The sequence below is a fragment of the Phocoena phocoena genome, chromosome 21 (genome assembly GCF_963924675.1).
Source record: "Phocoena phocoena chromosome 21, mPhoPho1.1, whole genome shotgun sequence".
Taxonomy (NCBI): domain Eukaryota; kingdom Metazoa; phylum Chordata; class Mammalia; order Artiodactyla; family Phocoenidae; genus Phocoena; species Phocoena phocoena.
Window position 1 is genome coordinate 24,719,393 of NC_089239.1, and position 12,955 is coordinate 24,732,347.

A 12,955-nucleotide genomic window follows, 5' to 3' on the forward strand; every position below is an offset into this window, starting at 1 on the left:
TTTCATAAGGATCCTGTGAGGTAAGCCCTGCTGCCGGCTCCATTTTACTTGCGGGGAAAGTGAGACACAGAGGTTCAGGCCTTAGTTAATGCCCACGCCTCTCGGTCCTGCTCCGACCCGGCCGAGGGCTCGCACTGGCCAGAACCGGGGGCCCTGCTCCTACCCTGCCCTCCGGAACCCCGCATTCTTGTCTCCTAACTGGGAAAACCCCAATAAATCGTTTATAAATACAAAGTACTTGGGCCTTAAAACTCAGTATACAAGGTAATGAGGTGCACAGGGGGATTGGGGGCAAATCGAAGCTGCATTCCCGAAATTCAGGTTGAGTTGGAAACTGAGCAGGCTGGAGTGAGCGGATTGGAGCGTCTGTCTGCAGTCGGCCCGCTAGTCACGACCTAGGTGACCTACGCCTTCTCTGCTCCCTCAGCACCTGGGGCTTCTCAGCGCCCGGACGACGCCCCCACCTCCCCCACCAGCCCCACGGGCCGCACCCACTGCGCACGCGCGGGCAGCGGCACGGGGGGGCCGGGAGGGCGACGCCCACTGCGCACGCGCGCGCCGCCGACTCAGGGATCTGGGTAGCAACACGGCCGCGCGGAGCCGCGCTGGCCAATCAGCGCGGCCGGGGGCGGGGCTTCCCCGCGGCGCTCCCGGGTAGGCGGTGGGCGATTTCCGGCAATAAATCCGGACGGGCCGCCGTCAGGTGCCGGCTGGGGGTTGTCAGTGCGCCAGGTGGGGCCCGGACCGTCGGCGCGCCAGGTAAGGACTGGGACGCCGCGCGCGCTAGGTGGGGACTATGGGCGTCCGCGCATCAGGTGGGCACGGAGGCAGTCTGCCCGCCACACGGCGCGGCCCACCCGTCTTCAACCCCACGCCCACCCTCCGCGTCCAGCAGCCCAGCTCCCCTCCCGCCCCCGCCTAAACCCGCTCCCACCGGGTCGGCCCCCTCCTCCCCCGGCCCGGGGCCTCCCGGACCACCCTTCCCCGGCCCGGCGTCTCCGGCGTCTGCCCTCCGGCCTCGTCCTCCCCAGCCCCTCCCGCGCGGGCACCTGCCCGGGCCTGCCCTAGTCCTCCCGGCGTCCGTTCTCTGCCCCCGTCCTGCTCCGGCCCCTCTTCGGTTGCCTTTCTTATTTTTCTTGAGTGGACGCGTTTCAATTTTGCGTCCTTCTCTTCGCGGTAAGCTCCGTTTGGACCCTTCTCCCAGCCCTGGCCCTGCTCAGACTCATCTTGAAGGAGTGTGGGGAATCGTGCCTTTTCCTGCGGAGCCCTCCTTTCTTACCTCTTCCAAATCCTTACCTCCAGCCCTAATCACAGAAGACACGTTATACCTTATTCTTTCGTGTTCCACTTTCCCCTCTTACGGGAAGGTTTTCCATTTCCGTGAGGCATCTGTGATTATCTCTCAGGCCTTCTTGCAGTAAACCCCATTTCTGATTCTCAGCCCTCGGTTTACCATTTCTTGATGGTCTTTCTGGATCAGATTCTTCCACATTTATAAGCCTTATTCATGTTTGACCCTCAATTATTTGGAAATCTTGTAAGGAAGAGAAAGCAATAGAAAAAGCCAAATGCTTATCAAATTGAGGATCAGTCATTCTTATCTCAGAACAATGCAAATTATTTTCTCAAAATTTATGATGAAATTTCCAGTATAAGAAATACTGGAAGAGAAACTCCTTTGCCAGCTTTTTTCTCTGAATATGAAAGTGCCTTTTATTTTCACTGTAACTTGTTTGTTTCTTATCTGTTTGTAATGTGTATAGCCATAGCTCTTGCTCTACAGGTATAGGCTTTATTGTTCTGAAAATCAGTTTAGTAATTGAGGAGAGTAAGTACTGTTATACATGTAACCTTTTCAGATTTTTTAGAGCTGTTTCCTGTCATGTTTTCCTTGTCTTAGTGTTTTTATATTTAGATCAATCATTACTTTAGATCATATCTGATGATGTATGACATATAAGCTAAAAAATGTAAGAAAAAAACCCCTGCAGTTTTATGACATCTGTTTCTAATAGGGTGTTCAGGAATTGCTGTTTTAAAAATATAGTGGTAGAGCATGGATTGTGAATTGAGATTCCATGACTGTAAATCCCAGCTCCACCAAACTTTTTGCCTCAGTTTCTTCATCTATAAAATAGAGATTTAAAACTTTTAAATGCGGATTGCAGCATTTCCTACCTTATACGGTAGTGTGAGGACTCAATGAGATAATAGAGGTAAATTGTCTAGGGTGATGCCTAACCCATACTGAGATGTAGTAAATGTTTGCTGCTGTTATCATTAGTTAACGGAAAGTGTGCTTGTTGAAGGAAAGACATTTCTTGTCTTGTGCAGGAGTTTCCACTGGCAAATGAACTTCATGAAGCCCTGTTCTCCTGCAGTGCTTCACCCCCATGTCCTGCCATATAAAATAGAGATTGAGGGAAGATCTACAGCAGATGGCCCCATATGTTCTCTGACATTAGTTGGCATGAAATGTGCGCAAAATTGCAGATTGTACCAGCTATTTTACAAGAGTAGCCACTTTTGAGTAGTTGCTCTTACACATTTAATAATTTTCAGGAGTAATTTCTAGTTCTTATTTTTGTATTTGGAAATTATCAAAACAAAGGTGATTTTAATTAAATTTATAACATGATAGCAATTCAGATCTTTTAGCAGAACAGATAAATACATTTCCATAAAAAATGATGGGTTGTCATCATTCCAGAAGTTTAACAGTATTTTTCAATTTGCAGACTTGTTAGATGCTTCAGACTGGGACTATTTTTGAAAATTTGAGACTCAAGCCTTTCACATTGCAACTCGTGTGTTTTTTCTTTCTGTTTTTTTTCTTTTCCCTGATGGCTTTTTTGTTATTGTTTGTAATATCTGTGCTTCCAGAATCTCTGCTTTAGTTCATGAACTAAAGCATAAAGTATAAAGATTACATATAAGTACTATATAAGGTTATATATTATAATAACCTATGATGGGAAAGAATATGAAAAAAAATGGACATAATTGAATCACTTTGCTGTACACCTGAAGCTCACACAACACTGTAAATCAACTATACTTCAATTTAAAAAAAGTTATATGCAAGTGTAAAGCATAAGTATAAAGATTATACACCTATATGGAATGGAATACACACATTTATTTTGAAACAAATCTTTTCCTCTGTGTTGAAAATAAAACTCTTGGAAATGTACTATTTTTATTTCTATGGTCCAGTTAGCTGCATTTCACTCCTTCCAACCCATGGAAATATAAACACTTAGCAGCTGAAAAATTCAGGCTAACTATATTTGTTTCTCACAGAGTTGTTAAAGTCAATATGAATGATCTGTAGAGTTTTGGTAGTTGTAAAGGAATCAATTATCTTACAGGAAACCCCTAGCTGACTCTTAACTTTACTGCAGAAACTTAGTGTAAATGTTATAGGGATTGCTTGTGAGGCCTGAATATAAGTGCATTAAGTGGTGAGTGGGCATGGTGTCTAAATAGGCAAGTACAATGTGTGTCATCAAGTCTTAAAATACCTTGTTATCGGAGGTGTTGGTAAGAAGTTTCTGTTAAGTAGTTGTTCTTTCTGCCTCTGTTCTCCCCTTCAGTCTGTCCTTCACACCCTGGCAAATTATTGTGAAAATAGCACTGCTCACATTGCTGGATTGCTCAAAAACTTTAAATTATTTAGAGAATAAAGTCCAAACAATTTTGATATTCTGCGTTCTCCTAGTCCCCTTTCCAATCTGTTCTCTATTTCAGCCAGCCTATTCTGCTTATTCTCAAACATGTCACATGTATTCCTGTCTTCATTTTTTTCACCCACCATTTCTGTGATTGGTATTTTTTTCCTTTCTTCATTCACTTAAGATCTAACCATGCTTTAAGGCCAAGCTCATGTCCTAGTTTCTCTTCAGAGGTTTCCCAGGTGGTTTGCTTTTTACTCTGAGTTTCTTTTAGTTATTCTCTCTTTACCACTCATTTAGTACTCATATTACAAGATTGCATGTATGGGGGGCTTCCCTGGTGGCGCAGTGACTGGGAGTCCGCCTGCCGATGCAGGGGACACGGGTTCGTGCCCCGGTCCGGGAGGATCCCACATGCCGCGGAGCGGCTGGGCCCGTGAGCCATGGCCGCTGAGCCTGCGCATCCGGAGCCTGTGCTCCGCAACGGGAGAGGCCACAGCAGTGAGAGGCCCGTGTACCGCAAAAAAAAAAAAAAAAAGATTGCATGTATGCACATTTATATATATGTATATATTTAATGAGAAACCAATTTTATTAATTTAAATATATGAAGACTTCTAAATTCTGCAAGAAAGGAAAAAACTAAAATAATAAATTTGTAAAATCTGTGAGCATACAGATCACAAAAGAAAAAAGGAAACATACTGGGGACAATTCTTCAGCTGCATCAGGAATCAAATAATATAGGTTAATAATGTCACCATTTCTGCCTTTCATCTCAGCAAGTCGTGTTCTATAAAAATTGTCACGTGGGTAATACATTTTCATCTAATAAAAGAAATATTAAAAATAAAAATGCCTCAAATAAAAAATAATGTAAAATCACTTGAAATTCAAACATGCAGAGATATTCACTGTTTACATTTTGCTATATCTGCTTTCAGATTTTTTTCTATACACACATATATAAATTTGTGCCTGCATGTAGAAATACGCAGAAGTATCACATATATTTTCCAAAAACTTGCTTTGCTTTCACTTAATATACTGTGAATATCTTTTCATGTTAACATATATTTGCACAATTATTGTTAATAGCCATTTACAATCCCAGTGTAATAACAAATATATTTAACAAAACCTCTTTTAGATATTTTAATTGTTTATAGTTGTTACAGTTTGTTCCTGTTACAGAGAATTCTTCAAGGGACAGTTTTCTACGTAACATCCCCCCTGCCCCGGTTTTATTGAGATATAACTGACATATAGCACTATGTAAGTTTAAGGTGTACATCTTGATGATTTGACTTGCATACATCATGAAATGATTACCACAATAGGTTTAGTGAACATCTATCATCTCCTATAGATACAACATTAAAGAAAAAGAAAAAATATTTTTCCTCATGATGAGAACTCTTAGTAAACTTAAGATTTACTGTTTTAATAACTTTCAAATGTAATGTGCAGCAGTGTTAATTATCGTTTTGTACATTACGTCCTTAGTGCTTATTTATTTTATGACTGTTGGTTTGTACATTTTGACTGCGCATACGCATATATTTTAATATATTTTAAATATACTTAACGTATATTGTGTGTGGAGGGGGTTTTCATTTGTTTTTTTAGTTCCTCAAGGGTTTACTGGTATACCCTTAGGGAAGGGACACATAAGGTAATGACACATTTAGTCTGTGTTTATATGTTTGTCATTGAAGTAATACTGTATTTGACCTATTAGCAATATTCTGCACAGTTGCCACTTGATTTTTTTTAAACGCAGTTTAAATATGATATTGAGAGATACTTTGGCAGTCGTCAGAGGTGGTCCTCAAAGACATTCTTCTGTTTGTGTTTTATGAGACTAAATTTGTCATTTAAGCATCATCTACTACATCATGGTACTTGCCTTCTTTCGTAAAAGTATTCTCTGGCTTCTGTCTGAAGCTTCATGAAAAAGTATCAGACACCTGCTATTGGAGACAACCTTAAATAATCTGGATGGACTAGACATGGGTGGTGGCTTTTGCATTTTAGGGTGGTCAGTAGTTGTGAAACAAGTGTGTGAGATGAGGCTTATCAAAATAGTTTTGAAATTTAAGGAATTATTTTTAATTATCTTCTAAAGAAAGAATTTCAGTTAAACAATATATGACTGAAAACGATGTGTTCTGATTATTACTTAGTTTAGCAAGGTTTTGAGATCCTCTTGGTACAAAGGAAAATTACTTCATCATACGTTTCATGTTGAGCACTTGTAGTTGACACAGGAATATTGTTGAAGAGTTATAATTTCCCTCTGAAATTTTTTTGTCTCTTCTAAGCCAGTATAAATGCCTATTTAATGGCCTATTTTTTGTTAGTTACATTAAATATATTTGGGAGATGGTATTTGAACACTTTCATCTCTTGTGTACTCTATGATATGATGTGATATGATACTTCCACATTAGTGAAATATCCCAAATCTATGTTGTCGGACATGAGATTAATATAACACATTACTCTATGGAAACTTTTTGTTGAGTCATTAACTACCTTTTTGTAGCTAAACACAATGTATACTTTTTAATTCTTACCGTACTGGCTTCTTTATAACACTTTCCTCTCTGTTGATCATTTCTTTCTTAAACCCATTCTTCTCTTGCCTTCCCACTTCCCCTACGTCCGTGGCTCTTCCTGTTCGGTGTCCTTTCTCACGGCTCGTCTTCACCTGCTTGTCCCTTCAATGTCAGCGACCCTTGAAGCTGGCCCCTTGGCTTTCTTCTGTCCCCATGCTGTCTGGTCTCTGTCTGTACAGTCTAGATGCTGGCGGTTTTCCTGCCTTGCTCTCCAGCCTTACCCTCCCCTCTGAGCCATTCATTCAGTGATTGTTGAGCTACCCTTGTGCGCCGGGCATCGTTCCAAGCGTTGGGATACAGAGTTGAACAAGACATCGCGTTTTCTTGAGGAAGGCAAACTGTAGCCATGTAAGTAATTTCAGACAGCATTTATTACTAGGAAGGCACTAGGCGCTGGCAGAGACCGAGTAGCCCTGAGGTCTTTGTGAAGCTCAGGTCTGGTTGAACTGTCTCCCTGCGGAGTGGAGCTTCCTTTCTCCGCCGCTTGGTGTCCTCAGAGTGCAGTCCAGCTCCTTTGACTTTGTTTGCCCCCAGCGGCCTCTCCATTCTCACTTCCAGCCACTCCCCACTCCCCCCTTACATGGTCAGCCTCAGGCAGACTGGACTGTGTACAGGGCTGAGCATCAGTGTTTCATGTTCTGTTGCTTCTAATTTCTGGCATGAGTTTTCTCTTCGGTGTCATATTCCTTTTCTTTCTCACTCCCTGACTGCTTGTTCTTCAGGCATGAGCTGAGACGTCACCTCTGGGAAATCTTTCATGACACGTGCAGGGTTGGGCTAATAAATCCACCAGTCCCCATCCGTCTTATTTTAGTACAACTGAAGTCCTGTGATACCTTCAGTGTTTCACCTCAGTGTCTAGCTGGCATGTAAGGCACGTGCAGACATTTAAATATTAAGAATTGTATTCATTAAAGTTAACGAATAAATGTTCTAAATGAAAAGAAACTTACATCAATTACACATACATTTTTAACTTAAATTATAGGAGAGCTATGCCATTTTTGGGCCAGGACTGGAGATCTCCTGGATGGAGCTGGATTAAAACAGAAGACGGCTGGAAAAGATGTGAACCCTGGAGTGAGGGACTTGAAGGAGAGAATGACCGGTGTGGCGCCAGCCACGGCACGTGAGTCGCAGCTCAGCAGAGCCACACCGTCCCCGCCTGACTCTTACGGCTTCACCTGTTGGAGCCCATGACTTACTGCTTGGCTGAGAGTCCCCCCCCGCACCTGCACAAGGCTGGTGTAAGGAAACAAGTTACTAGCCAAAGTCTGAGCCTGGTAGATCGCCTAGTGCCCATGCACAGATGCTGCCGTCTTCTTTTTAATTTGAGACGTTTAACCCTTACAGTAGTCCGAGAGATAGGTATTATTCTTATTAACCTCCCATTACAGCTGAGGAACCTGAAGGAATTAAAAGATGTAGTTTTGGCGGCCTGCGTCAGAGGCCCGTGGTGACCGTGGCTTGCGCGAGACAGGAGTATAGTCTTCTCTGTCAGAGGCCTGAGTTGGTGAGGTGGCCTTTAGCTCTGCCATCCCCAGAGGGTAGCCTCGTCGGCGGGGTTCAGGGTGGAGTTCTGCCCCCACCTCCGCGTTGCGCTTGGCAAGGTAGAGGAGGAGGGTACCTGTGCCAAACCTCACGGGCTGGAGTGGGAGCTGCAGGACAGGCTGGGGGTTGTGGTCTTTCTGCAGATGAAAGTGAGAGATTGCATGGATGCAGGAGCAGGCCCGCGTGGCCGTGGTGTGCTCACGCGCAATCCCCATCACAAGTATATTTGAGCATTTGGAGGATTGGGGAGGTCTGCAGACCTCTTCCTCCAAAGTGTCATGGGTCTAGTCATCCATTTTACTGCATGTGTTTATCTCACATTTGCGTAACTATCAATTGTGTATTTCGAACTGACAGGTCATCTGTTTTTCTGTTAGGAATTTGGTACCTTTAGACTGGAGATTGGGGTTTGCGGTATTTAAAGCAGAAATTAATTTTATATTTAAGATTATAGGAAGGATAACACACAGTGTTCGTTGAATTTATATTGTGGCATTTCTCTGCCATTCTGAATTCTAAAATGTCAGTTTAAAAAAAGCTGTAATGCATGAAATAGAATGTTACTGCTACTTCTACACTAAGGAATTTGCATGTGTTTTTTTCCTCATGTATTCTTTATTTCCCCTCATTCCAAACATGTTGTGAATATCGAAGAATACTTTTTTCTCGTATATGCATAGAATTAGAGGCATACAATCAAGACCTGTTTTCTTTGCATGATAAACTCCATGTTCTCCTGTCTCCCTTCCCCCCTTCCCCACAGACACTCCCACTCACCCACTCCTATTCACACTTATTTGAAAATCCTTTGAAATATAAGTGGTGCTGGCAGAGGCCCCTCTGTGTGGGTGTCCTCACAGGGACAGAGGCTGTGTCACAGCAGCCGTGGACTCTCCACCACTGGTGGAGTGAAGACACCTTGCTCCCATCCAGGTGCCTCGCAAGTCTGGGTGCCTCCTCTTTATACAAATGGTATATGTAATTACCAACCTTACATAAACTTTACAAACAGGATGGGACCGTGGGCAACTTACTCACTCCCTGCCAGAGAACATGGTGGACCGTTGTAAATGAATTGTTCTCAGACCCTTGCAGTTGGACTTTTAGTTTTCATCTCTGTTAAGTTCATCCTGAATCTTTATCAGCTTCATCCAGAACACACAAAGATGTGTGGATCAGAGATGTTTTTATTAATTACCTTCTGTGACCGGAGAGAGTGTTGGTCTTCCCAGCCCAGTGCTTACTCCAGACCCTTCACAGTGAGGGACCAGGAGAAGGTGACTTTGCTTTGCTTGTCCACAGAAAGGATGTGACTGTCCCCTCCTCTCCAGAGGAGGCTCCTTGGAAACAGAAGGAGCCTGAGTCCTGCCTGTGCTCCTTTGGTGTGTAGATAAACCCCTCCATGAGCCAGACCTGAGATGCCTCTGGTTTTGTGATTACACATGCTGTTGTATGTGCTCAGTCTATACCGTATGTCAGGCATTTACTGTGTATTCCCAGTGCTGGGATCCAGCAGTAAACAGAAAGAGGCAAAACCCATGCCTGGAGGAGCTTGCATTCTAGTGGGACAGTCAGATGAAGGACAAAAGGAGCTCCGTGTGGTCTGTTCCGTGTCTTAAGTGCTGTGAAGGAAAAAACCTGGGGTGGGAGGGGAGACCGTTGGGGTGGGGGTGGTACATGGAAGTGTCGCGGGGGGGGCCTCTCTGAGCAGGGTCAGCTGAATGACACCTTGGGCACCGAGAGGGCAGCCCAGGTGGGGAAGGGAGAGCAGAGACCCCGAGGCAGGTGTCATGAACTCGGGAGCAGCGGGGACAGCAAGGTGGGTGGGATGAGGGGCAGCAGGGGACCAGATGCCAGCGTGGCCATGGCCGGTCATGAAGGGCCAGCAGGGTTTTCTCAGAGCTAGACGGGTCAGTGGTTTGGAGCAGAGAGAGGGGGCTTTTGTTCCGGTTTGTGTTTTAACAGGCTCCTTCTGGCTTTTTTGTTGGAAGTGGGCTGCAGAGACGTGAGGCAGAGCAGATAGACGCATTCCTAAGAGCCTGTGTAATGACCCAAGTGAGAAATGACTGTGGCTCAGAAAGGATGGAGGTGGCGGGTGATGAGAAGTACTCAGATTCAAATGTTTTGCAAGTGGAGCTGGTAGGTTGCTGAGAGGTGGAGTGGGTGGGCAGTGAGGGGGGTGTCGGCAAAGGCAGGCAGGTGTTCAGCCTGCGCAGCTGGGGTGTGGCCGTTCGTCTGATGACAGTGGAGTCTGACCATGTACCTTCCTGTGCATGCGCGAGATCCTCAGGGCTCGTGCCCGGGAGTGGAGCTGCTGGGTCACGGGCAGGCCCACCTTCCATTTTCCAACGAGGTGGTATCTATTTCTGCTCCTGCTGTCAGTGCGTGTTCATCTGACCACACTGCTCATCCTTTTTTCCCATTTTTTATTTCTTGGAAGTAAATCTGGGCAGAGAAGAATAAGCTCAACGTCATTAGTCAGCAGGGAAGTGCAGGCAATCTGGGAAGACACACGTCGCGGCGAGCCTGAGATCACAGTGCAATGGTCAGCAGCAGACCAGCTAGAAACGTACCGGAAGTTCCAGGGGAGTGAGACAGCCGACGTGGCCTAGACAGAAGTGTGGAGAGTGTTCACCTTCCAGATAAGGTGCCATGACACACCTACCACAGCGGCTACAGTTAACAACAGAACGTTACAGGTGCTGGTGAGGGCAGTGCCGAGTGCTGGCAAGAATGTCCTCTCGTAAGCTTGATGGGAGTGTAGAATGGCACAGCCACTTTGCTGACTAGTTCGGTACTTTTTTATTAAGTTAAACATATAGCTGCCGTATGACCCAGCATCTCAGTCCTAGGTATTTACCCAAGGAAAATGGAAGTTTATGTTTACACAATACCTGTATGTGAACGTTAATAGCAGCTTTTTTCCAGTAATTGCCAAAGCTTGGACATCACCCATGCTCTTCAGCTCTCCAGGGGAGGGCCACTCAGGAGCGAAAGGAACGAACCGTTGATTGACACAACGTGATGAATCTTAGTTTCATCTTGCTTCGTGAGAAAAACGAAACCCAAGAGGCTTCATATTGTGTGATTCCATTTATATGGCCTTCTGTAAAAAGAGGTGAAAAACAGACCAGTGGATGCGAGGGGTCTAGAGGTAGGGGAAGGAGTTGATTGCACAGACGGCAGGAGGCTTTCTGGGGAGTCGTAGAGCTGCCCTGTAGGGAAGGCGCCGGTCCCTTTACGACTCTGCATTCGTCACAACCCCTGGAGTTGTGCAGCACGAAAAGCAAATTTTGCTCTGTGTAAATCTTAAAAAAACCACCAGGATGTGTGTGACGGGGAGCTGGTCACCCAAATGATGTAAACTGCGACAGATGGATGGATTGTGTTACAGACGAGCCCTATAACCACACTGAGGTGGGTGTGGAAGAAAGGAGCTGACCTGGGAACTTGGGAAAACCATGTTGCCAGGATATTGTCAGGCTATAGACAGACACTCTAGGTGGTAAATGTGCTTCTCATGCCCCAGGGTGTGGGTTAGCAATTCTGAAACTACTTTATCATGTATACTAGGATTAAGCAGAGTGAGTAAATAAATGCAGATAATGACAGCCAGATCTCTCACTTTGGAGAAGGAAGTCACAAAATCATGCTAGACTGTACCTTGTGGTGCTGGATTGGTGGTGGTGGTGTCAGTGTTACTCATGCGGTTGTTGCTCTTGTGGGTGGGTGGGTGGGTAGATAGGGATCGGTGTGTAGGTGAATTAATATAACATGTTCCCCAGTTCTGTCTTCTGGGAGGCCAAGAGCGGTGGTGCCCCAGTAGCAATGAGTAGACTGAACACCAGGATCTTTGTTTTGAAGGGTTCCTGGGGAAGTGGTTGATTCCAGAGCTGGGTTACGGAAATAATAAGCTGAGCCTAGAGCATTTTGTGGTGTCCAAAAGTAAGGAAATACTTAAAAAAAGGGGGGGTGCGGATGGGAATACGTCAGATGTCAAAAGGGCAGAGGCCAACCTGAAAGCAGTCCAGTGGCCAAAGCTGGAGCCATTTGAGCAAAAAGCAAATAATGGTGGTCTTGGATTATAACTCAAAGGAGAAGATAAATACCCCTGAGTTTATGGGGATATAACACATGAATAAGTGGGGAAGAAGGGACAGCTCTTCCTGACAGAATAATTCCAGTTAGTGAATGTGGAAGGAATAGGGAAGTAGAGTGTCACCATTAGGACACCACAGTAATGATGGCTGCAGGCCGAGTCCACTGATAGATGCTGAGATTAGTGGGTGAGATGTTAAGGAAGAACAATATTTGCAAAGCGTCCTCCAAAATATCTATGAATTCACAAAGGGAAAACAGTAGCTTTACAGTTGAGAACCCTGGCAGATCCCACCTTAACCGAGTGATCCAGGTGACATGACCAGGAGCAAGACACAGGGGCAGCGTGTACCCTGATCGCATAGGTCCGGATGGGGTCCTGGAACAGTGAAGGGCACCAGCGGGAGACTGGCGAGACACAGGTCTGTGGGCGAGTCAGCGGTACTGTGCCAGCATCCACTCCTGGCTTTGGTTGCCGTCCTGCATTCTTGTGAGATGGTGGGGAAGCTGGGGGTGGGGACTTTGTACTATTTTTGCAACTCTTCTTGAAGTCTAAACCGATCTTTGAAAGTTGCTTTAAAAAGTCACCATTGAGAACATCAACAGGCAAGCCAGTGACTGGGAGAAAGTATCGTGTTTTGTAAGCTGTCACTAAGCTGTTTTCTCGGCTCCGTTCTACCTGCTCACACCTCCCTGTGACGCTGCAGCCGGTGGACCCTGCTAGGCCCTGCCTGGGGAGGGTGCCACAGGGCCTGTGGGGTGGGACTGGGGCAGCTGCTGCCTGGGCCTTTCTCTACCTGTCCCCCCAGGTCGGCAGCACTGGACTGTCCCTCCCAGCATTTCTGACATTTGCAGACCTGGCTCATCATGTCCCTTCAACACCAGATGCTGGTGCCCGCACCCCACCCCGCAGGTGGATCCCAGGCCCTCGAGGCTTCTCATCTGAGCTCAGACTCCAGCACCAGCCAACAGTGCTTCCTCCTGCTGGTTCCAGCCTGTGCCCTTCGCTCT

The 12,955-nt window shown here is 45.6% G+C and overlaps 1 protein-coding gene across 2 annotated transcripts in view; it reads left to right on the forward strand.

The window, feature by feature from the left end:
• Window positions 1–7,290: 7,290 nt before the first annotated feature.
• The window catches only part of FBXO25 (F-box protein 25), a 43,676-nt gene continuing 38,011 nt past the window's right edge, over window positions 7,291–12,955 (forward strand). For both annotated transcript variants that reach the window (XM_065899910.1, XM_065899911.1), the window contains exon 1: window positions 7,291–7,424. In XM_065899910.1, the coding sequence (XP_065755982.1) occupies window positions 7,291–7,424 (134 nt within the window). The remainder of the gene's footprint in view (window positions 7,425–12,955) is intronic.